This window comes from Panthera leo, chromosome E1 (genome assembly GCF_018350215.1).
Source record: "Panthera leo isolate Ple1 chromosome E1, P.leo_Ple1_pat1.1, whole genome shotgun sequence".
In the NCBI taxonomy this organism is placed as follows: Eukaryota; Metazoa; Chordata; class Mammalia; order Carnivora; family Felidae; genus Panthera; species Panthera leo.
In genome coordinates, this window is record NC_056692.1 from 4,684,475 (window position 1) to 4,712,249 (window position 27,775).

Here is a 27,775-nt window from a genome sequence, read left to right on the forward strand (position 1 = left end):
TTACATCAATGTTTTCTTGTTCCCATACCGTAATTTTGACAAATTTGGCTTCTTCACCTGTCTGTAGTATTTCTGAAAGACTAATTCTAAAATATTATTATCTGTTTTCTTGCTTTATTATTGATAATCTCAGAAAAATTTCACAAAATTTCCTTTCCAAGATCTGTCTTTTGCCACTTTAACTAACATTCATTAATCCTGTGCTTAATGATAGTGATAGTAGGTAGTGATAGATAATAGTGATAGATAATGATAGTGATCATAGGTAATTTATTTTATAATCATAAAGATATTTTTCCAGAAAGACTCAAAGCACTTGTGTAAGGTTTCCCATGCTTTTCCATTCAAGCTGCAGGGATTTGGGTAACACAAAATGCTTTGTCTTGCTGAAAATGCTCAGTCATTTACATATCTTTCTTTTTTAATTTCCATTTTATGGACTGTGAAACAACATACACGTTTAAGCCACTTTTCCAAGGCAAGGATTCAGTTCATTCAGATAGCCTCTCATGGTTTTTTTATATTATATGATGTTGAGGCAAAGCTGTAGTATAGGAAATTTACATTTTCTCAATAAATGAATAATAACACCAAAATGTTGTATTACATGTTGTAACTCAGTTATTTAAAAGATAGACTGCAGTGCTGGTAATAGAAAAAAATTGTGTATAAAACTTCTCAAGACTCTAAGAAAGCATTTTCATATATTGCAGAGGCTATAAATTAATGAGAACCAGTTTCTAAAGTCCCCTTCAGGATTTTTTCAAGGGAAGCATGATCAGCCATGAAATGAAAATGCTTTCAATTTATAACCCCCCGAGCACTCTCCAACCACCTTCAGAAGATTTCTTGCCTCCTGTGAGGAATAAGAAAAAAAAAAAAAATCAGTATCTTACCTTAGAGATGCAACCTTGAAGTGGGTCAGAACTGTAAGAGAAAGAGCAAATTTCTTCTGATTAAATTCTAACGGTTCCCAATAATAGCATAATTGTTAGGCGAGAATCAGGAAATGACTGGGGACACTGAAACATCTAATTAAAATTGCCACGGAGTAAGTAGGTGCCTTACTGGAAGGGCTGCCAGGGGCAGGGAAACCGGGATGTGTGGCATGTATGAGGGCAGCCAAGTATCCCTTACCGTCTCCAGACAGAGCCCTGTCCTCACACACACTTACCTTGAAGCTTTATGAGGAAAGACGAGCCAACTCATTCCAAGGGTACTTTTATAGGGTCAAATATGGAAAACACGTAGCCTCCTCCTCTTTCTTAAAACATATTTGGCAAAACATGTTTTTGGCAATGAAGGTCTCCAAGCATAATTCCCCTCATATTAAAGATGTTTGGATATAATTAGAAGTATTTCCTCTCACATTGGGTTAAGTATATGAATCAATCTCCTATAAATAATTTGAGAGGTCGGCAATCTGAAAGTGATCTGCCTTTGGAATAATGTAAGGTGTTGTTTCAGAGACAGCTATGTTCTGCCATCCCTGGACTTTGTTGCTGCCGTCATTCTGTTTCGCTGAGCTGCCTGTGTGAAGTCTCTTCCACTGGCTGAACAATTGCAGATATTAGAGTAGGAAGGGAGGTTGCAGCTCTTGACCAGAGTGGTAGGAAGAGGTGGTTAGTCGCCCCCAGGAAGGCATGAGTTTTGTTTGTTTTCTTTGCAACTTATTGTGCTTTCCTGAGGGTGCTTGGAAACGTAATTTTGAAACTTGCTTCGTGAAGAGCAGCCAAGGACAGCTTCCTTTGTTGCGTCCAGTCGGCTCCCTCTGATTCATTGTCAGATCAGGCCACTCCCACTTCAAGCTGGCTCCAGACTTCTTTGCCTCGCCAAGCTGAGGTGTCCACTTCTCTCATTTTTTGAAAATGCAAGTTGCTTGTGAAATCCTGTTTCCTCTATGAAACTCAACATAGGAAAATATTAGAAAGCAGGGCATTTCTCTGTCTAGAGGCAGCACCTGTGACTTCTCCACCAGCTACCCATGGTATATATTTCACATTTTGCTTACAAACAATACCTGAACATTGTTTTCTATTCTGATTTTTTAAGAGATGTTTGTTATTGTGTCTGTCTTGTGTCTCTCTGTGTCTGCATTGTCTGTCAGCGGCTGAGACCCAATTTGCTGCATATAGTCTGTTTGACAACAGTTCCTGTATTCTTGCACTTACATTTCAATCAGTTTAATGAAATGGGTCACCTTCTGAAAGCAGGTGTCTAGAGATACCGGTTGTAGTGGTCATGGGATCTATTACTGTAAGGGACCATCAGACCCATATTCCTCATTTTACTAAGGAAATAGCGGAGGTCCAGAGAATAGAAAGGAGTGACCACAAATTACTCAGCAGCCTTGACCCTGGTCACCTGATTGGTATGGCAGCCCAGCGTGCTTTCTGGTATCACTCTTGTATCTGGAGTAGATTAAAGCCATCAGGAAGGGTCTTACAGGAGTCATGCGTCTGATGGGAGCCTTCCTAGCCAACTCCTAACCTGCTTGGTTACCACAGGTATAGATAGAATTTTACTTTCTTTCATAACTGGGTTTTTTTTTTTTTTTTCACATTCATTTTCTTTAGCAGACCTCCGAGAAATGTGGGCAGTGATTTTCAGGAAGACAGAACATTTTAATAATGTTCTCAGTAGGATTTGATATGAATTTTAAGGTAGTCCTTTGACCCACTCTGGACAGATTTTGCAGTAAGTTTGTTGTAGGACATTGGTTTTGGTCATTACTGCCAAGTTACCAGGCACTGAAGCATTTATAGGTGGTGTGGGAACAAAGTGAAAGCGGGGCCAAAGCAGTGAGAAGGGTGATCCCACAGCCTTCCTAAGGCCAGAATGACAGTGGGAATCCTAGTTACCTGCTAAGCTGCTTCCTTGTGTCTGATTTAAGTCACTCTCCTGCAGTACATTTAAACGAATATACTCTTGCTTTCAATTCACATGGATAGTGACCACTTGGCTTTTCCTTTATGCTGTCTAGGAAGGTCATACTTTTGGCTCTGCATCTCAACTGAATTCATTTTTGAAAATTTTGATCATCAGGGTACCTATGTGGCTCAGCCGGTTAAGCGTCCAACTCTTGATTTTCAGCTCAGATCATGATCTCATGGTTCATGAGTTTGAGCCCCGCATTGGCCTCTGTGCTGATGGCACAGAGCCTGCTTGGGATTCTCTCTCTCTCTCTCTCTCTCTCTCTCTCTCTCTCTCTCTCTCTCTGCCCCTTCCCTACATATGCTGTCTCCCTCTTTCTCTCAAAGTAAATAAATAAACTTAAAAAAAATCTTGGTCATCTAGAAAAACTTCTCTGAGTAATCCAGATTGCTACCATATCTGGGTTTTTGCACCACAGTGATACTCATTATTATGTGTGTTGAATATGCACCTAAGTTATCTAGGGACTCATATTTTATCGACACTTTTGATCATTTATTTATTTTGGCTCTTCACATGATTATACAGGCAGCCATCAAATCTGGAAACATAGGCTAATAGCTTATTGATATTACATTGGAGTATATAGAATAATATTCTCTTTGTCTCCAGACTTGATAGGCACCCTGTAGTTTTCCTAGGGAGAAGGGTATATCTCACTCTTGCATGGCATACTCATTACCCGATGTGTGTTCTGTGAATATATGGTGTATCGGCATTAGTGCTGAAAAAAATCCTTGTGGGCTAATGATACTAATACTTTGGATTTGTATTCTTGATAACATCAAGGAGAAGTAATGATATAGTGTAGTCTATTTGGGAGTATAGCCACTGTCATTCTTTGCATAGACCTGGAAAAGTAGGTTTATGTTAGGTGGATCAGGAGCTTTCTAAGATCCTTCTATGACCTGGCATTAGGGAAAGGTTAGAAAGAAAGGAAGGTGACCCTCAGATTTCTTCCAAAACAGACTTCCCTGATAGGCAACAACTTTGTAGTCTTAAAGTATTTTTATAGACTTAAAAGTGAATGCTACTTCTTAATGGCAGGTTGAGTGTAATTGTTTGATAGCCTTGTGATTATTCTAGCTTTGACACCACTTTAGGAGAAAGAGAAAAGACCAGTCTAAGAATGCTGTTTGCAAAGTACCCTATGCTCTTTATTTCCTTTGCAGTAGGGTAGAATAGACAATAATTACAGAAGGAAATGACCAAAGACTTCACATTTTGTGCCTCTCTTCAGTCGTTCCGTAGCATCAGGACATGATCACTCTTCACTTATGATTTTCGTGTGGACCTCCCGGCTCTTTACCCGCAGCTTGTTGACCTGGGACTCAGCAATGTCAGCACGTTCCTCGGCCTCCTCCAGCTCGTGCTGGAGCTTGCGGAATTTAGATAGATTTGTGTTGGATTGTTCCTCCTGAGAATGAAAATGGAATTGTAAGGAATCCCCACTGTGCATCTTTCTAGACCCTGTAGATCTAAGGGAAGAAAGGACTTGGCATGTATGGAGAACTTAAAATACTCAGCAGGGAACCTTGTTGTCTTACTGCCTCCTGGATTTTGGTTATTATTGAAGTGAACATTATGATTTATTTGGGGCTTGGTGTCCCACAAATAATTGCAACCCTATTTTTGCAATGAAAACATATTAAAAGATGTGCACCACAAGTAAAGCAGAAAAAATATATAAGAGCAGAGCAGGCAAGAATACTGAAGTCCTGCTTCTTGTCAATGCTTTCTATAAGGTGACTGTAGGCTCGAGATAGATATTCTTTATATAGATATAAAGATAGATATTCTTTATCATATAAAGGATGAATTTCTTAATAGTGTCTTTAAATTGAAATAAATGTTGAATTTTATATGTCATTTTGGAACATTTCAAAACAATCATTTTTTTGTCCTGTTTTGGATGTAATGATTCTACTGACAGATTCGCTAGTATTAAGTAATCCTTACACTGAAGGAATTAAGCCTATTTAATCATGATGGACAATCCCCTTAATAAAATAAGGTTTCGGCGAGTTAGTTATTTATCTTTGCTGTAACTACATTCATGAGTAAAACTGCCTTTAGTTCCATGCTGCCCTCCCCCCCCCTCCCCCCCCCCCCCCCCCCGCCTTCTCTCTTGGACAGGTTTTGGTATGAGGGTTACGTGAGCTTCTTAAAATGATCTGGAAAGCTTTCCATCTTTTCCCATGCTCTGGAATGGCTTACATAGCTCAGGGATTATCTGTTACTTGAAATTTTGAAAGACCTATCTGGACCTGAGTCCATTTTCAGAAGTAAATGGACTTTTATAGCCTCCTATAAAAATCATCAATTTTTAAAAAAATCATCAATTTCTGTAAGATTTCAACTTTGTTGACAGATTTATATTTTATGTAAAAAATAATTTTCTGATTGTGTGGTTTTTCTCTTTTCTCATTTATTTCTTTATTTTTCAGTAATCTTTTCATCTAACATGGGGCTCAAACTCATTACTCTTGAGATCAAGAGTCTCATGCTCTTCTGACTGAGCCTGCCAGGCATGCCCCCCCTTTCTCATTTCTAATGTGTTTGTATTTTCTTTCTCTTTTTCCTTGATTAAGCTAGTTATAAGTGTATTTATTTTATTAACTCCCCAGAAATGATCAGATATTACTGAAACTATCAAATTAGAAAATAGTATACTCTAATTTATCAATGTCTACCTTTATCTTTAACAATATTTCTTTCATTATTATTTGTAATTTCTTTATTGGACTTTCAGTTTATTTATTTGTTTTTCTTTTGATTCATAAAGCAATGAATTGTCCTCCAAAGACAACTTTGACTACATTCTTTAGGTTTGTAAAAGTAGCATCCTCTTTGAAGTTTTATTTATGATTAATAAGTATTCAGTAATTATGTTTTTTCTTTCCAATTTAACCCAAGATTATTTAGGAAAGTTAGTGTTTTAAGCATTTAAGCATTTGGGAATTTGTGTTTATATTTTCCTGTCACTTTACAATTTTATCACACTATGGCTAGAGAATGTGAGCTGCATTATTTCTACTTTGAAATTTTTTGAGGTTTCTTTGTGTATAGAAAATTTATTTTATTTAATTGAAATGTTTTAATGTTTATTTATATTTGAGAGAGAGAGAGAGAGAGAGACAGTGCAAGCAGTGGAGGGGCAGAGAAAAAGAGGGAGACAGTATTTGAAACAGGCTCTAGGCTCTGAGCTGTCAGCACAGATTCCGATGCGGGACTCATGAGCCATGAGATCATGACCTGAGCAGAAGTCGGATGCTTAACCAACTGAGCCACCCGACTGAGCACCCAGAAAATTTACTTTTAAAATCAAGCCGTTAACATTACAAAATTCACAAATGTTTTTAAGGAGTACAAGTCTTCTAAAAAGCAAATGGCTTATTTACTACCGGGAATAGTAAACCTTAATTATTAGCTTTTCTTAATAAGGGACCTCTCTCTTCCCTACCATCTTAAGGATACTTACAGCCTCTTCAGCTTGTCTCTTGTAAGATTTCACTTTGGCCTGAAGTTTGTCTACCAAATCCTGAAGCCTGAGAATATTTTTCCGATCTTCTTCCGTCTGAAAGATTATAAAAACCACAGGGCCTTACTTCAAAACCACTTGACCATTGTATCGTTGTATATGAATGTTTCACGTATGTATGGGAAGCACTTAGCTGATAAAAACTTCTGGTGTACCTGGTAAGTGAGTTCCTTCACTCTCCTCTCATGTTTGCGCAGACCTTTCACGGCATCAGCGTTGCGCTTTTGTTCACTCTCAACCTCTCCTTCCAGCTCACGCACCTACAAATAAGTAGGCTCTTAAGAACTTTGAACTAATAAGGCACCAGGAGTAAATGGAAGTAGACAGAGATTGAGAGACCTACCCTGGCCTCCAGTTTCTGGATCTGCTTCTTCCCGCCCTTCAGGGCCAGCTGCTCAGCCTCGTCCAGACGGTGCTGAAGGTCCTTCACCGTCTGCTCCAGGTTCTTCTTCATCCGCTCCAGGTGGGCGCTGGTGTCCTGCTCCTTCTTCAGCTCCTCGGCCATCATGGCCGCCTGTTAGCAGTGAAACAAAACCGGTTGAGAGCTGGGCTGGCGCATCGGGATTCAAGTTCGAGCACCACCGTGTTGCCCTCTGCTCACATCCGTGATGGCCTTCTTGGCCTTCTCTTCTGCGTTGCGGGCTTCCTGGACAATGTCTTCCATCTCTCCCTGGATCTGGGAGATGTCTGTCTCCAGCTTCTTCTTGGTGTTGATCAGGCTGGTGTTCTGTTAAAATAACAAATTTAGAAATATTTAGTATATGAGAGCAAAGTTGGGTTGCCAGACTTCTAATGAACTCACAGGCTAGTTAATTAAGTAATTAGTATCCCTCCTTGTTCAATAAGTTATCTGAGATGACAATATATTTTTGAACGACAATCAACTTCGGATGTCACAGTACAGATAAATATTACTAACCCACAAATATTAAATGTTTTAAACGTTATCCTCCATAAAACACTGTGAGTACATTCTGAGATAAAGCTACGATATGAGCAAGAATTTCATTTTCATTCCTTTGTATTTTTCACTCTTCTGTTATACTCACTTGGGTGTGGAGGAGCTGGACGCGCTCACTGGCGTCCAGGAGCTCCTGTTCTGCGATTTTCCTGCTCCTCTCCGTCTGCTCCAGGGTCGCCCGCAGCTCCTCGATCTCAGCCTGCAGCAGGTTGGCCCTGCGCTCCACCATGGCCAGCTGCTCCTTCAGGTCCTCCTGGCCCCGGAGCGCGTCGTCCAGGTGCAGCTGGGTGTCCTGTGGAATGAACGATCGTTGAGACACCTCGTTCTCAGGGCTGCAGTCTCCCCAAGCCCCTTGGGGCCCTTTTTTGAACCCACTTACTTTGAGGATGCCCTGGGTGTTCCTGTAGTTCCTCAGGGCCTCTGCAGCCATGCGGTTGGCGTGGTTCAGCTGGATTTCCATTTCATTGAGGTCTCCCTCCATCTTCTTCTTGAGCCTGATGGCGTCATTCCTGCTCCTGATCTCAGCATCCAGCATGGTCTGCATCGACTCCACGACTCTGATGTGGTTTCTCTTCAGCTGGTCAATTTCCTCATCCTTTTCAGCGATTTTCCTGTCTACTTCAGACTTGACTTGGTTCAACTCCAGCTGGATGCGCAGGATCTTTCCCTCTTCGTGTTCAAGAGATGCCTTTAATGACAGCAAGTGGTGACGTTAGCAGGGAATGGAAGCATCTGAAAGTTTATCTGCACACCTTTCCTTCCATGAATTTTATGCTTATTTTTTTAATTCAACCTATGTGGACGTGCCTAAGTATTTTCTGACCTTATTTGTTTGTAATGCACCATTTGACCTATACCTCTGCTTCCTCTAAAGCAGCCTGGAGTTCACACTTCTCTTGTTCCACTTGCTTCTTTATCTTCTCCAGCTCATGGATACGTTTCCCTCCTTCTGCAATCTGCTCCGTAAGGTCAGAAATCTCCTCTGTTGTTTGGGTTAAAGACAGGTAGAGATTTAATCAGACAGAGGACATAAGAGAGAGGTTCCTCAAGGCATGGATGTTGCTGAAAGTGAAAGGGACTCACGCTGCAAGTTTTTGTTCTCCCGTTTCAAAGTTTCTAGCTGATCCAGGGATTCCTCGTAGGCATTCTTCATCTTGAACAGCTCAGTGCCGAGAGAGCGGGCCTCCTTCTGGGAGGCCTCGAGCTCAGCGTGGGTCTCCTCATACTTCTGTTTCCACTCTGCCAGGATCTGAGAAACCGGGAGTGGTTATCTGCTGTCAAGTACCAAGGAAGACAGCGGAGAGCAGAGGCTGCAGCACAAGGTACCTTGTCGAAGTTCCTCTGCTTCTTGTCCAGGGCCGCGCAGGCCGCGTTTGTTCTCTCCACGTCGAGCATGAGGTCTTCCACTTCGTTCTGGAGCCGCTGCTTCGTCTTCTCCAGGGAGGCACATTTGGCGTTCACCGCTTCTACGTGCTCCTCGGCCGCCTGCAGCCGCTGGGCCAGCTTCTTCCTTGAAGATTATATATGTTTGTAGGGAGGAGTGAACCAAAGCAAGAGAGAGGAACTATTACCACACTGAAGAGTGATGGAAACTTCATATTAACAATATGCATGTATTCATTCAACAAATATTGATGAGCTCCTTCTATGAACCAGACACTGGATACGTAGCAGTGAGCAAGACAAAAGAACAAAAAAGAAGGTCCCTGCCTCATGAAGCTTCCAAATGAGTGCAAGACAGAAAGGATAAGGGAGCGAGAGTATGCACAATAACATCTTGCAGATATAAGTGCGATGAAGAAAAGTAAAATAGAGTAAGGGTTGGGCAGTTATTCTAGATATTCAGGGAAGACCTCTCTGAGGAGGTAGCATTTGAGTCAAGATCTCAAAAGTCAGAGTGAGCTGGAGGGAGATCTGGGGGGAGAGCATTCCAGCAGAGGGACCAGCAAGTATAGACCCTTGAAGCCACAATGAACTTGGTGTGCTTGACAGACAGTAATAAGGCCTAGTTATCTGTATAATTATTTGTTACTCATTCCTCAAGCACAGGAGGGCAGGTATCATGTTTGCTTTACTCGTGTCTCATTCTCAGGGCCTGATAGCAGCCGGCAAACAGGAGCTAATTAATGAACGTTTATGGGCGACTTCACGGAGGGTTGGATCTTTCGGGGTCAATGTGCAAAGCTTTCTGCACATTCTGTCATATCTGCACACGTACTTGGCCTCCTCCAGCTCCTCTGTGCGCTGGATGGCGTCCGTCTCGTATTTGGTCCTCCACTGGGCCACCTCGGTGTTGGCCTTGGACAGCGCCCTCTGCAGCTCGGCCTTGGACTCCTGCTCCTCCTCGTACTGTTCCCGCAGCAGGTCACAGTCGTGGCGGGAGGACTGCAGGGCGTGGGCCAGCGCGTTCTTGGCCTGTGGAGATAGTTACAGCTTCCTTTTATTGGATAGTTAATGTTTAATTCTTGAGTTTCAAACCCTTTAAAAGTTGGTGTAACGGACTCCAGTTAGGGTTAGGTCATACGACAAAAATGAGTCTGACAGTATTATTATTTACCTTTATCTCCTCTTCCAGCTGCCTCTTTAACTCCTCAATCTGTTGTGTAAATGCTTGTTTGCCTCGGGATAGCTGAGACACCAGAGCCTCTTTCTCATCCAGCTGTCGAGAAAATTCACCTGATCCACAAAAGAAACGACACCATTTTTAAAAGTGAAGAAACAATTTTACAAGCCCATATTAGAAGTAAATTTTAACTCTTAACTCCCCTCCCCCCACCCCCTGCATTGAGTGCTCAAATGATTGAATTTTCTGCTGGCATCTTCATGCTTAATGTCAAATTTCTGATTTTTATGAGGAAACTTACATATTGATCTGAATGTATAAATACAGCTGAAATTCTTTTTGTTCTCTACCATAACTAAATCTCTCTGGGTATATGATATTGTGCCAAGTCTGGTTATGGGAGCCAGGGTACTGAATTCTACATGATCGCTGTTTCATCAGACTTTTGAGACACGGGCTTATTATGCATTCCCCATTCAGGAATTTGGTTCACTTTGGGGTGCCTGGATGGCTCAGTCAATTAAGCATTGGACTTTAGCTCAGGTCATGATCTCACGGTTCGTGGGTTCCAGCCCCGCGTCGGGCTCTGTGCTGACAACTCAGAGCCTGGAGCCTGCCTCGGATTCTGTGTCTCCCTCTCTCTCTGCCACTCCCCCACTCATGCTTTTCTCTCTCTCTCTCAAAAATAAATAAACATAAAAAACCTTTTTTTTAAATAAAGGAATTTGGTTCACTTTGATGTATAGAAACAGAAGCTCAGCCTGTAACAGGAGTCCCAGGCCCCAGGCGACAGTGACTCCTAATCCCAGGCAGCCCCTCCGTGCGGCCAGCCACTCTATGCTTTTCTGGAGCAGAGCTTGATCCGCTCCTATTGAAGTCTTTCTCTCTAGCGTTGTCCCCAAGTGACCTTGCAAGTAGGTCGAGAGTCTGAACCATTCCGTGAACCACACATGTTCTCAGTTTTTATTAGGCTCTCACGTTACCAAATCGGTTGTTTCAACCGCACCATCTCCATTCTCAGTGCCCAGAAGAGGAGAGAATTACCGGATTCGGTCTGCAGGCGTCCTCTCTGGGTCGTCAGGTCATTGATCAGCCGCTGCTGCTCTTCCTCCTTTGACTTCAGCTCACTCACTTGATCCTCCAGCGTGCGGCACATCTTCTCTAGGTTGCCCTGTGAGAAGAAGTAAAAGCAGGAGACAAACACTCTAAGATCATTTTGCTGTTGCTAAAATTTCTTATAAGACAGAAAAGTACTTATTTTGACGTAAAACCAATCAAATTCTTGTATGTGCAATGTGATACATAAGAATTCTTTTTGTTATGTTATGATTGCTCTGTGAAGTTGAGAATATACTTTGGGATTTTTATTTATTTAATTTTATTTTATTATGAATTTTTTAAAGTTTATTTATTTATGAGACAGAGAGAGAGTGTGAGCGGGGGAGAGGCCGAGAGAGAGGGAGACACAGAATCGGAAGCAGGCTCCAGGCTCCGAGCTGTCAGCACAGAGCCCGATGCGGGGCTGGAACCCACCAGCTGTGAGATCATGACCTGAGCTGAAGTCGGACGCTTAACCGACTGAGCCGCCCAGGCGCCCCCTACATTGGGATTTTTAAAGAGCTAACTGTGAAGCTCCATGCACTATTAATATAATAAATTTGAATAAATAAATTAATATAATAAATAATATGCTTTAAATGTAAGATTCTTGTAAGAACTGTATGGTGTATTCTTCTAAAAGCATGTATTCAAATACTTGACTGCCTTTATGTACAATGAAACTTGGCTTATTGGGTGCTTGAGAATATTGGAGACCTGTGTTCTCCAGCTGGACCCTGTGAGAACATAGGTGACCTATGTTCAAAAGCTGGTCCTGTCATTTATTAATGGTGTAATGGGGCCAATGTGCTTAACTTCTTCGAATTTCCGTTTCTTCATATGTTAAATGCAAATAATAGAGATACTAGTTTCTTTCTTGCTTACCTCCTAGATTACTGTAAAAAACAAAGGACATAATGTGTGTAAAGTACCATGTGCAAACTATGCTGCATACATAAAGGATTATTTCATTGATGACAAATTGCCAGGTTCGAATACCTTGGCCTTGGAGACAGTCTCCATGTTACTGGCCAGGTCGTCGATCTCCATCTTCAACTCGCTCTTCTCCTTCTCCAGCTTCTGCTTGACCCTCTGTAGGTTGTCTATCTGCTCCCCCAGCTCGGCCATGCTGTCCGCGTGCTTCTTCCTCAGGGTGGCCGCCGTGGCTTCGTGCTGCAGGGTGGCCTCCTCCAGGTCCCTGCGCATCTTCTGGAACTCGGCCTCCCGCTTCTTGTTCATCTCGATCTGGGCGGAAGTGGCCCCGCCGGCTTCTTCCAGCCGCTCGCTGATCTCCTCCAGTTCCCGGGAGAGGTCTGAGCGCTGCTTCTCTGCTTTGGCCCGGGAGGCCCTCTCTGCCTCGATTTCCTCCTCTAGCTCCTCGATGCGGGCCTGGGGGTGGTGAAAAGCATGCACTTAGCTTCTCTGTGTGGTAACTGTGCCTCTTTGAGCCAGACTTTTAGAAATACCAACTTACTTGCAGCTCCTTGATCTTCTTCTGCAGCTGAATGCCCAGGGCCTGCTCATCTTCAATCTTGCTTTGCAGATTGCTGATTTCAAACTCTTTCCTTTTTGGAAAGTTGCAAAAAATAACAATTGAGTGTATACCCACCACCAAAAGCAAGTTCATAAACAGTTCTTCCACGCTTACTTTTTGAGCTTCTCATCAAGTTGTTGTTTTTCATTCTCAATGTCCATTATGGACTCCTGGGCCAACTTGAGGTCACCTTCCAGTTTCCTCTTAGCCCTTTCCAGGTCCATGCGGAGTTTCTTTTCTTGCTCCAAGGACCCTTCAAGCTAAATATAAATCATGTTTAGTGTAAAGGAATGCTTAGCTTCCTTTCGAAGAAGATAATTTCTTCAATAATCCAGGACTTACGTCATCTACTTGCTGCTCGAGCTTGGTCTTAGCTTTGGTCAACGTATTGACCTTGTCCTCTTCTGCCTGTAGGTCATCCAGGGTCTGCTGGTGGGCCTCCTGGAGGGCCTTCTTCTCCTTGGTCAGCTTAGCGATGGTTTCGTCCAGGCCTGCCATCTCTTCCGTGAGGTTTTTCACCTTGAAAAATTAAAGAAGAAATGGTATCTGCTCTAAAGCAGGTTTACTAGGCTGGTGGAACCTCGATATGGTAGAACAGAGTGTGATTCGTACTTTGTTCTCTGTGGCATGCTTCTCCTTTTCAACCTTGGCCAGGGTCAGCTCAAGGTCGTCAATGTCTTTCTTGAGCTCTGAACACTCGTCCTCCAGTTTCCTCTTCTTGGCCGTCAGCTCAGCGTTGATCTCCTCCTCATCCTCAGCTCTCTCAGTCACCTCCTTGATCTTGGCCTCCAGCTGGATTTTCGTTTTGATCAGCTGATCGCACCTTTCCTCTGCATCAGCTAAGCCTTCAGCTTCCTAGAGTTGGAAACAAAATCAAAATTGGAAAGAAAGAATGAAATATTTCACAGCGATAACAATGTTAATCTCTGCTGTTGGATCTTTGGCTTTAAAAAATATGAACCACCTCCTGTATGCAATCCAGGATACATTGCGGGAAAACCAAAATGAATCAGATTTTATCCTGTTCCTTCAGAAGAGTGTATTCTCTGGTAGATTAGAAAGCCTACCCCCAAAAAGCTACCATGAATTTAGAAAGCAGTTAGTGACAGAAGAGATCCGAGAAGTTCTATTAGAGGTGGTTTCCTTGAATGAAGTGGCATTTGAGTTGAGCCTTGAGAAGTGGGTAGGATTTGATTTTGTAGAAATCAAGTCATTGGGGGATGGAGCAGGAGGAGAGAAAGCATTCCAGTGAGCGTTTCAGGAGGCAGCTGCTAATTAACTGGTTCTCTTTGTAGAACTGGAAGATGATCTCGGTTATGATGTTCTACATTCAAGTTAGGGCATAAAGTAATCAAGGAATTCTTGGCAACCTGCTATGTCTCCAATTAAGAGGGTTGGGAGTGAACAGGATATGAGTGACAAATTGATATACACATTCATCAGGAGACTCCATATCAGCCTTTGAATCCACAAAAGAGTAAAATGTGCTGCATGTACCACGTAGTGAATGTCGTGTGTAGGACAAATTCTTAGTAAATCTCTAGGGACAACAGAAGAGCATTCCGGATAGATCTGAAGGGGGTGGGCACAGAAGACAGCTCTTTTTCCTTCTGTGATCAAGAAGAAAGAGTTATTACACTGCCTACACTTGACAGAAGAAACCAATTTTAATCAACAGGAGAAATATATGATTTCGTGATGAGTAAATTATACCAGACCAATTCAGTTCACTCCGAAATGAAAGGCAGTCTCATAAATTACATTTCAGAGTTGATGGAGGCTGTTCTGAAATGACTGGTGCGGGAGTGAACAGCGAGTAGGCTGGAGGGAGGAGAGGGCTGTGGTGGGGGGGTGGGGAGTGTGGGCAGAGCATCTTGGGTGCTGACACAGCAATCCAGGTGTGACGTGATGGGGCACAGCCTGTGCAGATGGATTGGAAAGAATGGACCCGAGTTGTGGAGATCAGTGACAAACAAGAATTCCCTAAAATGTGTTGTAGAATTCCTGACATTTGCCAGCTGTATGTATTGTGATTTAAGACTCATGGACATCCATGAGTTTAAGGAAGTTTCAGAGATTAAAAAAAAAAAATCAACTCTGTACATGCTATCCTCCCCTTAATATTTCATTTGTGATAGTTTTATGTTAAAATCACTTCCAAGGACTGTCTTCAAAATTTTTAGAAAAGAAGTAATAAATCCTGTAGTTTGATGAAATTGTGGAGGATGGGTGACAGTGGTCTGTTTTACCTTATTGCTCCTGGTTTGGGATGGTGAAAGGATGTATGGACTTTACTGGAACCATCAGAGTGCACTGACCTTCTTCCCCCAGTGAGTGTCCCCACACCGACTACCCAACTCTTGCCACTTGCGGCCACTCGCATCCCGATTGCAGCACCTATAGCGTGTCACCACCACTTACAGCCTGAACTTGGAGCTGCAGGTCGTTTTTTTCTTTCAACAGTGACACCATCTTTTCCTCCAGTTCCTTCCTCTTCGCCTCTGACTTGGCGAGTTCGTCTTTGGTTTTCTGAAACTCCTCCTTCATGGTGGCCATCTCCTTCTCGGTCTCCGCGCTCTTGAGGAGGGGCTTGATCTTGAAGAAGAGTTTCATCCAGGGCCAGTGCTTGACGTTCATGAAGGCGCGGATGTTGTACTGGATGCAGAAGAGGGCTTCTCTGAAATGTAATTGGTGCAAGTTAGATACTGTGTGGATGAAGAAATGAGATGAAGTCTTGGCAGTGAGAGCTGGAGGTTCTGTCCCACCCTGTTCCTTGCCTACCTTCAGAAGCACAGATGGAAGAAATTCTACTTTGGGATGATGGTCAAGGACGTGTTAATCACTCACCTCTCTTCATCAGGGCCTCTCCAACTTTTGGTGTACCTAAGAATCATCTGAAGGACTTGTGAAATACTAGTTCCTGAGCCTTATCCCCAGAGATTCAGAGTCAGAGGATCTGAGATGGGGCTCTAAAAATTTGCATTTTTAATAAGTTTGCAAAAGACACAGACGATTCAGGTCTAAGGACCACCCTTTAAGAACTGCTGTATACCGGGGCGCCTGGGTGGCGCAGTCGGTTAAGCGTCCGACTTCAGCCAGGTCACGATCTCGCGGTCCGTGAGTTCGAGCCCCGCGTCGGGCTCTGGGCTGATGGCTCAGAGCCTGGAGCCTGTTTCCGATTCTGTGTCTCCCTCTTTCTGCCCCTCCCCCGTTCATGCTCTGTCTGTCTCTCTCTGTCCCAAAAATAAATAAAAAACGTTGGAAAAAAAAAAATTTTAAAAAAATAAAAATAAAAAAAAAGAACTGCTGTATACCAGTGCTTCTCAGGCTTTGCCACTGGAACACCACGAAGAGCAGTGAAGGGGAGCTAGACCCCTGAGGGATGTGGGTGTGGAACAAAGGGCTTCATTAAAGAAGAATTTCTGTGAAAATCTCTGGTTTCATGTATTTTAATGTTGTGTGAATTTTGCACTCTACTCTGTAATATTCTCACATTTAAAAAATCTAAATTATTTAAAAAATGAATTACCTTTATATATAAGCAATTAACTTCCCAAATACATACATATATGTGTGTATGTATATATAAATATATATATATAAATTTATATATATATATATATATATATATATATATATATATATATATATACATATAGTGGTTTATAAGCAAACTTATTATATTTAATAAAATAGAATACAGTATAAGGTATTAACATAACTACAGGTGATAGAAATAAAATTTGTTTCATGTAAATTACATATATATTTACACACACGTGTATGAATGTGCATGTGCCAATATAAATGCATTTCTCAACATGGGCCCTGTTCACAAGCATTCTGCAGTTTGAGACACCTGGTTCTTTGCACTTAGAATTCTGACCCTGCATCAAATCAGATCACCAGAAAGCTATGTATCTTGGTGACATTGTATTAAGTTACTGAAAAAAATCTTTCACAGATAAATGTCCTTAATGTTTTAAATCATAACAGCTTGATAATAGAAATAATCAGATGGAAGAAGTGGTTTCTACATCTTGCATAAAAATCACTGTGGAGGGGCACCTGGGTGTCTCAGTCGGTTAAACATCCGACTTCAGCTCAGGTCATAATCTCACGGTTCATGAGTTCAAGCTCCAAGTCGGGCTCTGTGCTATCAGTTCGGAGCCCACTTCAGATCCTCTATCCGCCCCCCCCCCAGCCCCTCCTCCATGCTCTTTCTCTCTCTCTCAAAAATAAATATTTTTTAAAAATCGCTGTTGATTTTTGCTTCAGCAACTTTGGGACAAATTAAAAGCCCTAAACTCTGGTGCAAAAAAAAAAAAAAAAAAAAAATCACTGTTGAAAATACTGTCTGCTGTTCAGTTCAATGTGTCTAATTTAATGATCTACCCACTAAATTCACACTGGTTTATTTTTACACTGCTGTATTTTCTCTTGTTAGATGAGAGCTATCCACTCTTTATGCCCCCCCTTTTACCCTGAACACTCAGAATATGTTTCATGGTGATGACCCCTACCTGAAGAGTCAGTATAGGACTCTTACTCATTCTTGCTGACATCAGTGGCCTTATCATATCTGAGTCTTAAGCCACCTCAAATGTGTTTCTGAAGCAGAAAGATGTGAATAAATAAATAATTTATATTTATACCTTCTCTCCACCATCCTCTGGTACTCCACTCTGGCCAAGAAGCCTCTGCACCTGGCCTGGGTTCGGGTAATCAGCTGGGCCAGCTTGTCGTCGCGCATCTCCTCTAGAAGCCCCAGAAGACCAGCTTTGAAAAAGACCTGTGGGGGGGGGAGGATTTGCAGATCAGAAACTGTACATAAACTTCAAAGGGACACGGATAGCATCGGGTGGGCTTTAGAGACCATTACCTTGGTGTGACCAAATTTATACTGGGTGTGGTCAATGTCGATGGATGCAAGGAGCTTCTCAGAAGCCTTCTTGCTGTCAATGAACTGCCCTTCAGGGATTGCACTTGCATTTAATACCTTGTATCTGTTTAAGTAAATAATAGGGTTTTTTTTAAGGTGGTTTATGATGACACTAATAGCAGATAAACATTAAATGACCTATTTAGAAAATTGGAGCTTTAAAAAAAAGTATTCTCCTTTGTTCACAGGAAGGACTTCCTATACGTAGTTGGTCAAACTAGCATCAACTGTCTCTTTTTACCCCATTTCACCTTCCTGCACAGCTGTAGCTTTCCTTTCTGCCTCATCAGACCTTGTTCTCAGGAAAGGATTCTGTGATCTTATTCACACCAAGATGTAGATGACCAATAAAATGTAACATGTAACCAGCTCCCTGGAGCTGCTGCCAGCCCATTATCCCCTTGGCCTCTTGTTTGACTCCCAAGATGGACTTCTCTAGGGAGGAGAAAGTTGCTGAGGAGCTGGTATGGTGAATGTTCTGGGAAACCTTGTGAAACTGGTGTGTGAGACAGAAAGATGAAGATAGGAAGTGACAGAAAAGGACCCACTGGGAGATATATACCTGCATGGGGGAGTTCCTAACTCAGACACCAATAACCATGTGACTTTGAGCAAGTAGCTTAATCTCCTTAAGGCTCAAGTTCATTCATCTATAAAAGGAGGTGTTGATAGGACTTACCTCTACCGACGTTTTGTAAAGATTAAATGAGATAACCCAAACAGATTTACACATTAAAAAATGATAGTTCTCATAATTATTGAAGTTAGTGTATATATCTGTGGGCTAAGCCAGGAGCTTGGTAAAGCCCATGAAAAGTCTGGAGTATAAAATATGTGGTCTAGATTATAAAGGTGTTTTGAGGCTTATCACTTTTCACTCTTTTTTTGTGGCAAATCAAAAATAACAAATAGAGACATATTTTTCACTAAATTGTTTTGCTTGCATAAGTATATTTATATTAAACTTTAAGACACACCGTAATTAGGAGAGCCTGACCTCTGTTTGAAGTCTGCATAAAGGATTCTGCTGGGGAATCCCTTCCTGCAGATGCGGATGCCTTCCAGCACTCCGTTACACCTCAGCTGGTGCAGGACAAGTTCATGCTCCATGGCCCCTACAAATATACATATTTATTCCACTGTGGAGATCTTTTTTGAAGGGAGGTGTGGCAGTCATGCTTTGTGCTTTCATTCTAGAGCTTCTTACCAGGAGTTTTGGTTTCATTAGGGATGATACACCGCACAAAATGAGGATGTGTGCTCCTGAGGTTGGTCATCAGCTTGTTCAAATTCTCCTGTGAAATCAGGAAAAATCCTGTTATCTCCAACTTTAATATGGTTATGAGTATTTGGCGGTGTCTATAAAATCAATGCCTATGGCTGAGTTGAATGACCAGCAGGAATCATTTTCATGTAAGGTAACACCTTGCCATGCTTCTCCTGACATGCAGGTTTCTCCTTAGTCCCTCTTTCTCCACTTGAGTTAGCAGGAGTTACACAGCCTGACACATGATCTTTTTCAAGCAAAGTCCTACTTCCTCCCTGGTCCATGGCTTTCCATAAACATTTATAAGGCCATTGCCTTCCCATTCTAGCCTTCCCATACTGGTTTCACTTTCTCCTCCCAAACTCTCCATATTCTCCAGTGAGTACATTCATGCCTACATCATGATGGGGCTTTTTCTCATAAATATATCTGTCCTTTCAGGGCAGAAAGATTAGCTAAAGGGGAACAATCTACCAGTTGTAATCGAGGATTGACTGGACTAAGAACAAGGATGCCATATTAAGTTCCTTCTAAGCTAGCTGCTAGATTTTCCTTAGTTTCACTGATGATTTAGTCTCTCTGAGTACATGTCATTGCTTAGTTTCACGACTTGACTAGATTATGAATGGTAGAGTATTCCGTTTTACAAAATTTCCTGTCAAATATTCGGCTTTACTTGGCTTGTCATGAAAGACGAGCTAATGATTTCTCAGTAATTTGAACCTCTTCTCTCCAAAGATCGATGAACAGAAGCCATTAATCAGTGTCAGTCTTTCCCTAAGTGACTTGTGGAAAGAAGAGTCTGTGCTTTGAAAAACAGATTTTCCTAAAGCAACTGGGGAGTGTGAGACCCAGTTTTGTCCTTACTCGGAAAAGGGCAGACACTGTCTGGAAAGAGGAGCCCTTCTTCTTGCCACCTTTCTTGGCTCCACCACTCGCCTCTGGAGAGAAAATAAGGGAAGGTGTCACTCAAGTGTATTTTTGAATTGGCAGGGCTGTTTCGTGCTTATTTATTGCCGACTTCTGCACACATCAAGGGGAACACTTTGGGGGACACTGCTGGCCTCTCTGTTGGAGACTGAGTGACTCTTACCTGTCAACTAAGCTTGCATCCACTCTTCTGTGATTTTTTTTTTCTACATTTTAAGGTGAAATGAAGGGATTCACTTCACTGTATCATAAAGATGGATCCTTAATGTTAGGACACTTGGGGGACACAGTAACTTCAAAAATCATCAGTGGAAGCTAGTCTAGATAGGGAGAGCTCTGTCACTCCATTGTCTTAAATATTCCTAGATACTCAATATCCAGTAGATGTGAAGGAAGAAGCAGGAGAGAATCCAAGACACTGAGGCTTTTCATTGGTTGAGATCCTAATAGTTCCTCTCTGACCATTTGCAGTAAGGCCTCTGTCAGTGCTGGAGTGAGACACACATGTATGACTGCAATGCAGCCTATTTACTCAAAATGTGGAAGAGCAATGGGTCTGGCCCTGCCATCCTGAAACTGGCCTTGAGCTAACATCGCTTTTTGTAATACCTAGAGAAAGTGTTACAGTTTTTGAGCATTACCTGCGTCAGCCGTTTGAGCTCCAGAGAAGAGGCAAGCTAGAGTTTTCATTGAAGACTTCTGGTACAGACCGACCACAGTCTCATTCAGTGGGTCCTTGTTCTTGTCCAGCCAGCCAGTTATGTTGTAGTCCACGGTGCCAGCGTAGTGTATCAGAGAGAAGTGGGCCTCAGCCTTGCCTTTGACCACCTTGGGCTTCTGGAAGTTGGCGGACTTTCCAATATGCTGCTCGTACAGCTTGTTCTTGAAGGAGGTGTCTGTGGCCTTGGGGAACATGCACTCTTCCTCCAGGATGGAGAAGATGCCCATAGGCTGGATTAAAGCAAAGAAAAATGCGTGTAAGGTACACGTGAGCTGCAGCAGTGAGCTGCAGAGTAGACAAGACGAGGTTACTGAGTGGACAGATCAGGACACCTTCTCAATGAGCTCGATGCAGGCAGCCAGGTCCATCCCGAAGTCGATGAACGTCCACTCGATGCCCTCCTTCTTGTACTCCTCCTGCTCCAGCACGAACATGTGGTGGTTGAAGAACTGTTGCAGCTTCTCGTTGGTGAAGTTGATGCACAGCTGCTCCAGGCTGTTGAACTAGGGCGTTGCAAACACCAAAGAGCTCAAGTGAGTTTGGGAAACCCAGGGGGAATTCGGCAGAGCAGACACGAAGTGGAGGGACCTAAATAAGGCTGCTTATTCCAACAACTCACATCAAAAATCTCAAAGCCGGCGATGTCCAGGACCCCGATGAAGTACTGTCTGGGCTGCTTGGTGTCCAGTTGCTGGTTGATGCGGGTGACCATCCACAGGAACATCTTCTCATAGACGGCCTTGGCCAGGGCACCCACTGCATTGTACACCTTGAAAAACAAAAATACCTCTCTTGAGGTTATCAGAGGACTGTAAAAATGCTCAATTCCTGTTGACGAATTTGAATTATGCACCTACCTGCTCTACAGTCTGGCCTTTGGTGACGAACTCATTGCCGACCTTGACCCTAGGGTAACAGAGGGCTTTGAGCAGGTCAGCAGAGTTCAGACTCTGGAGATAGGCTGCCTTGTCAGCAACTGAAAGCAAGAAAGGGTAGAACAATGTTATTATGGCCCAAAGCGACCTACTTGCTCAAAAAAAGTTTTTTTAATCTATAGACATTTTATGCAGTGTTTTCAGAATATCTTTTTGAGCATTCTTGCCCATTTTTTTCCCACTGAGTTCAAGACTTTATGGGTAGTGTGCCCTAAAAAACTTCATTAATGTTAGGAAACATCTATCTAATATGAGGCTTCACATAGTATATTATCTGGGTATGCTTTAAAACTCAATTCTTAAAAATGAATTTGTCTTCCTAGACAAATGCAAGGGTAACAAGTTTAAGAATGTGATTTTCAAACAAAAATAAAATCAGGTGGTTGACTTGGTTGATACCTTCGGTGCCATCTGGCTCGGCCTGCTCCTCACGCTGCTTCTGCTTGAACTTCATGTTCCCATAATGCATCACGGCACCCGTGAGCTTGTAGATGGAGACTTTCTCTTCATTAGTAAAGCCCAAAATATCAATAGCACTCTACCGACATAACCAATAAGATAACTGTTAGGTTATGATCTACACACTTACTATGCATTGTTCACATTCTGATTCCTGACTTGTTGGTCAAACTCTCAGTGCTAATGGGGGTGCAAGGAACTCTTTAGAGTGGGTGTATGGGGAGTTGGTCAACCAAAGACCAGCACTGAACATAGCCTCTAAGATTCAAAAAGTAAACTTAAGAGAAAGAACAAAATAGTAAATTTAAAGGACTTGTTATTTTGAGAAGTGGTATTGATCTCATTAAGTGGATTTCAAAAAAAGTGGTTTAGGTAAATTCAGAAATGACAGGTTTTTAAAAGGGAAAGTAAAATGTTGTGGGACACATCTTAATCCTTCTGGTTGGCTCTGGGTGGCACATCCATGCTTGTCTTTGAACCCTCTTTTGCTATTTCTACAAGAATCTGAATATTTATCTGGAGGGACCATAGCTTCTAACCCAACATCATTCTGATTTTCTTGCGTTCCACTTACATCGGTTGCCATCAGTTCTTCCTGATCATCAATGCTAGCCACACTGATCTCCCCTTGACTGACAAATGGGTAATCATATGGGTTGGTGGTGATCAGAAGCATTTCTGTGTACGTGAAACAGAGAAAAGGTAAGCAGAATTATCCCCTTCACTAAAACAAGAGATGTCTAGATAAATTCTAAGACACTGTATAAAGCCAAAGAAGATTATCCCATACTGGGAAAAGTTATATCTGTAAGAATGGTCAGCACAGCACTGACTCTTTAAAATCCAGAACTGGAAACAACCTAAATATCCTTAAAAGGGTATGGTTAAGTAAATAATGCTTATCTCTACCATATAACACTATGCAACCATTAGAAATAATAATGTGCAGCTGCGGTTGGTGATGTGGAAAAAACCATGATACGTTATTATTCAATGAAAAAAGTACATCACAGGAGAGTATGAAACTGTGATTCCAGTTATTGTATGTATGTGTTTCTGTATTCAAGGTGCATATACAGAAAATTACTAGAACAGTGTCCACCCAAGTGTTCACAGTGGTTATTTCATAGTGATAGGATTTGAGGGTGTTATCCTCAGTTTTTCTTTTGGATTTTTATCATAAGCACATGTAAAATTACAAAGCTATTTTCAAACTCCAGATGATAAACCTGACAAAATTCAGTCATGGAATACGAGGTTGGACCATGCATGGAGGGTGCTGGTGTAATCATTCTCGAAAGGGATCATGACATTTCTTACCAATTAGTTCTGGTTTCTTGTTTGATGTGATCTGATAAAAAATGTGATAGCTCCTTTCAGCCTTAAGCTGGAAAGTAACTCTGGACTTCTCTAACAGATCTGGAAGTAAACAAATGACAAGCGGAGCAGTGCAAAACTTCACGCAAGATGCGAATTTTACTTTGGGTTCACCTTATATAGGTTATAAGCAACAGAAATGACCGCAAAGGAGATCCAGGCACTTACATGTTTCAATATCAGCAGAAGCCAGTTTTCCCGTAGTGCCAAAGTGGATTCTAATGAATTTACCCTTGAAAGGAAAACTAATATTACTACTTTGTTTTTCAATCATATCAAATCTTCAAGAAACTCAAAACACTTGGAATGCTAATGTGTTAATATTTAGAAACTTTTTTTAGTGTTTATTTTTGAAAGAGAGAGTGTGTGCAAGCAAGTGGGGGAGGGGCAGAGAGGGAGGGAGACACAGAATCCAAAGCAGGCTCCAGGCTCTGAGCTGTCAGCACAGAGCCCGATGAGGGGCTTGAATCCATGAACTGTGAAATCGTGACCTGAGCTGAAGTTGGATGCTTAACCAACTGAGCCACCCAGGTGCCCCTATCTTTCATTTTAAAATTGTGAATAATTGGAGGTAATGACCAGAGAAGAAAGAACTCAGATATATGGTGGTCACATCTTTTTAGATGGGACTTGGATCCATGTTATGTGCTCAGAGGGAAAGGAAAGATTCGTGCTGCAATATAATGTGAATGGAAAAGATTCAGAGAATGTCTTCACAAGCATCCCATGAATGTTGACCATACTAGTGACCAAGAGACTCACAAAGCGAGAGGAGTTGTCGTTCCTCACGGTCTTGGCGTTGCCAAAGGCCTCCAGTAGGGGGTTGGCGCTGATGATTTGATCTTCCAGAGTCCCCTGCAAAGGCAATCACGGTCCTCACCTCCGGGGCTCCAGACTTCCTGAGAGCCCTGACATCTTGAGTCTGACCCCAGACCCACCTGAATTTTGCCAGCTTCCTCCTTCTTCTTCTCTCCAGTGACCGCAATTGTTGCAAAGTACTGGATGACACGCTTGGTGTTCACGGTCTTCCCTGCCCCGGATTCTCCGCTGCCAAATAAAAGCTAAGTCAGAGGAGGTTCCAAACGTGGCAACTGTCACAGCCATGAGAAGAGAGCATAAAATTTGCTTACGTGATCAGGATTGATTGATTCTCTCGGTCTATAAAAGAGAAATTATAGACATTTAATACTGGGGTTTTTTTGTTTCTTGGTTTTGTATATTTGTAAGCAGTAAGTAAAATGGAACAAACTTAGTGTTTTTCAGACTGGCCTCTGCGATCCCTGGGGCTTCATGAGCCTGAGGCCTCCGGTATCCCTTTCGTGTACCCCAGTCCCTCCCTGCACCCCACCACTGACTTTAGCATACGTGCAACCATTTAAACAGAACACTGCAAACAAGCACCAGATCTTGTCTTTTTCATATTCGACCACTAAGGAAATATTAAAAGTGGACTTGAGTCTTCACTTGGGTTCAGATGACAACTCCAGCAGCAACGTATTTATTGTAGGTGCAAGAAACAGTATGTGGGATGGGGTAAATATAGCGCAGAAGTATAGCTTTGGAAGTAATCATGGCTTTAGTCATATTTGGGGGGGAAGGTTTGTTCTACTGTTTTACTCTCCCAAGATGAATTCTCTAAACCCTTTCCTCAAGTATCTTAGATTGGGCTAGCTGAGACAGTATTCTAGGAAGAAGATTCATGGTGTAGCTGTTTTAATACCAAACACACCGTGTTCAGATTGGTTCTGGGCAAAGGGCAAGAGAATTTACGCCTCCTGTGATGTAGAGAGGGTATTCATTGGTCATAGTTTCTGATGTTGAGGATAAGGCCACAGTGGCAGATTTTACTCTTCTGGTTTTTGGCTCTTGGTAATGGAAACACAGTCTGTGTATGTGATTGTGTGCGTGTGTGTGTACATACATGTAAACAGTGTTTTATAATTTTTGCTCAAGTTTTTCTAGTTTCTGAGTCACTCAAAAGTCAGTTCTCTAACTATGGCCAACCTCTGTTGACTTTTAAAAGTTTAAGAGATCATTATCTATTATGTAATGTTAGGGATTGCAAGTTGTCTTTTACACCTTCTCTTTTCTGGACTGTCTCCAGCTCAACCAAAGGGCTCAGAGACTGTGTTGAGATGGTTAGAGCCTCTTTCTCTTATTGTTCTGCTCTGAAAAGATTATGAACATACAAAGCATTCAACTCACCTGTCAGCATGAACTGATAGGCGTTGTCGGAGATGGAGAAGATGTGGGGCGGGGCCTCCTGGCGCTTCTTGCCTCGGTAGGCGGTCACCACCTCGGGGTTGTATACCGGCAGCCACTTGTAGGGGTTGACGGTGACGCAGAAGAGGCCCGAGTAGGTCTATTCAAGGGAATAAAAAAGAGCAGCTATCCAAAGGCTTCTCCTGCTAGGTGTGCATTTCACTTAGAAGAAATCTGACCCAAAGGAGCACTTTAAGTAAGTACCCTACATTTCTCGAAGGCATTGGCATGAAAACTAGTTGGAAGTTTCAATAATGAGATAGTAAAATCCATGAGGGGAGGGATCCCAATTTAGAATTTTTACTATTCCTTTTGGGACTTATCACAAGACTTTCACACAGCAGGAGCTCCAAAGGTTGGTTTTGTTTTGTTTCTTCATGTGTAGGATGAGACATTTTTTACTCTGTTTTAGGAAATATGCATAGATTTCCTTTGCAGCATTAAGATAGTTCAAATTCATGAAAAAGGAAGTTTGGACACACCCGAAGTGCCCAACACTATGGAAGCAGTTAGGTGAACTACAGGAAATCTTCTAAAGACAGTGGGATGCAGGCATTTAAAAAGGCATTTAAAAATGCATGAATGGGGGCACCTGGGTGGCTCAGTTGGTTGGGCAGCTGACTTCAGCTCAGGTCATGATCTCACGGTTTGTGAGTTCGAGCCCCGCGTCAGTCTCTGTGCTGACAGCTCAGAGCCTGGAGCCTGCTTCAGGTTCTGTGTCCCCCCCTCTCTCTCCCCCTCCCCCACTTGTATTCTCTCTCTCTGTCTCAAAGGTAAAGAACATTAAAAAAAAATAAAAAATGCATGAACGTATTTAGCAATATGGGGGAAACATTTGCAAATTTCTATGAAGCTCTAAAGAAACAGGACACAGAATGGTGTGAATACATTATGACCAAACAGGGAGATTTTCAAAAACTTGGACAGCTGGTGTAAGACAGGCACTGGCCAGTCAGCATGGACACTGGCCCTGAGCAGCAGGTGCACCTGTGCAGGTGTCATCCAGCTGCATAGCAGCACTGGCTGAAGCACACAAAAATGTCAGTGTGATATAGTAAGTTCAGTTCTGCAATGTTTACTGGGCATGTATCATGTGCCAGACCTCTGCAGGGCACAGGAGCAAAACCTGAATGAGATGCCATTCCTTGGGGAGCTCTGGGTTTCCAGCCCACATGGGGGACAGACATGTGAATGGATGGCGGTGGAAACCCAAGGTCAGTGCTGTGGCTGGGGCAGAGACCATAGGACAGAATGTCCTGCTCTGCCGGGGGAAGGTGGAGAGGTTAACTCGAGGAGGTGGCATTCATGTAGAAGGGACCAGAACACACGGATACTGGTTGCTGTTATTTTGGAGGAGTGTAACTGTGTGAAATTTGGTTCTTAAAACATTTTTATGTGTTGAGACATAAGTTTATCATTTCCCTCTGGATGATTCTACAACTAGGGTGGGGGGGAGTGGTAGAAATGTAGGCACATGGTTGAGCCATAAACAGTAGCTGCTGCATTGTTGTTCAAGGGACATGTGGCAAACCCAGTGCACATGGATGGTGGCCTTGCCTGGCTTTGGATGGGAAGACGGAGAATGAAGTCTGGTTGTTGGGTTGTGCCTTACGATAGCAATAGTGAGCCTTTTAATTAGTTAACTAACTGATGTACTAACGAGTTAACTTGTGTGCGAACTAGTTACGCTACTAGTGAAAACGAAACGGGTCACTACTTTTGACCCATTTATACAAGAGTGGAAGCAGTAGACTGGCAGGTCGGTGGTGATGGCGATAAAGACCACTTGGGGCTGGGGCAGGGGGTGCTCACGTAGATCATCCAGGCTGCGTAACGCTCTTTGAGGTTGTACAGCACGGCGGGCTCGTGCAGGTGTGTCATCATGGCCATGTCCTCGATCTTGTCGTATTTGGGAGGGTTCATGGGGTAGACTTGATCATCTTTCACTGTCAGAGTCTGGTAGGTAGGAAGGATAACTTTTTGTCAATTGAGTGACCAAACCAAAAATCATCAATCACGTGTGGCCAGCTCCATGGACTCTACTTACCGCTCCCGCTTCAGTCTTCACCGTCACCTTCCCTGCTTCTCTGCTCTGGATAGTCCCTTTGACAAAGGATTCCTTGGGCTCCGCCACAAACACAGATGTCTTGGCATCGAAGGGCCTATTCTGGGCCTCAATGCGCTCCTTTTCAGACTTTCGGAGGTACGGAGCTGCCTCCCCAAAAATGGCCATTTCCTGGTCTGAACTCAT

At 42.6% G+C, this 27,775-nt stretch overlaps 1 protein-coding gene across 2 annotated transcripts; it reads right to left on the bottom strand.

Annotated features, from left to right (window-relative positions):
* Nucleotides 1-4,121: 4,121 nt before the first annotated feature.
* On the bottom strand, nucleotides 4,122-27,775 carry LOC122206599 (myosin-2). 2 transcript variants are annotated; one of them, XM_042915939.1, is made up of 38 exons: nucleotides 27,572-27,775; nucleotides 27,337-27,480; nucleotides 25,468-25,624; nucleotides 24,393-24,420; nucleotides 24,201-24,309; nucleotides 24,025-24,117; nucleotides 23,431-23,494; nucleotides 23,206-23,304; nucleotides 22,460-22,563; nucleotides 21,826-21,964; nucleotides 21,349-21,467; nucleotides 21,111-21,260; nucleotides 20,824-20,994; nucleotides 20,416-20,721; nucleotides 19,708-19,779; nucleotides 18,781-18,868; nucleotides 18,571-18,688; nucleotides 17,514-17,637; nucleotides 17,287-17,423; nucleotides 15,053-15,308; nucleotides 13,244-13,486; nucleotides 12,974-13,150; nucleotides 12,746-12,891; nucleotides 12,572-12,662; nucleotides 12,097-12,486; nucleotides 11,044-11,170; nucleotides 9,994-10,112; nucleotides 9,655-9,851; nucleotides 8,763-8,946; nucleotides 8,520-8,685; nucleotides 8,294-8,418; nucleotides 7,816-8,124; nucleotides 7,525-7,728; nucleotides 7,077-7,202; nucleotides 6,819-6,989; nucleotides 6,631-6,735; nucleotides 6,416-6,511; nucleotides 4,122-4,351 (listed from the first exon to the last, which is right to left on the bottom strand). In XM_042915939.1, exons 1-38 carry the CDS (start codon nucleotides 27,773-27,775, stop codon nucleotides 4,199-4,201), a joined length of 5,811 nt encoding a protein of 1,936 aa, XP_042771873.1. In that variant the 3' UTR covers nucleotides 4,122-4,198. The 2 variants fall into 2 exon arrangements, with proteins under 2 accessions (XP_042771873.1, XP_042771872.1); XM_042915938.1 differs by having other exon boundaries at nucleotides 19,708-19,781; nucleotides 20,412-20,721.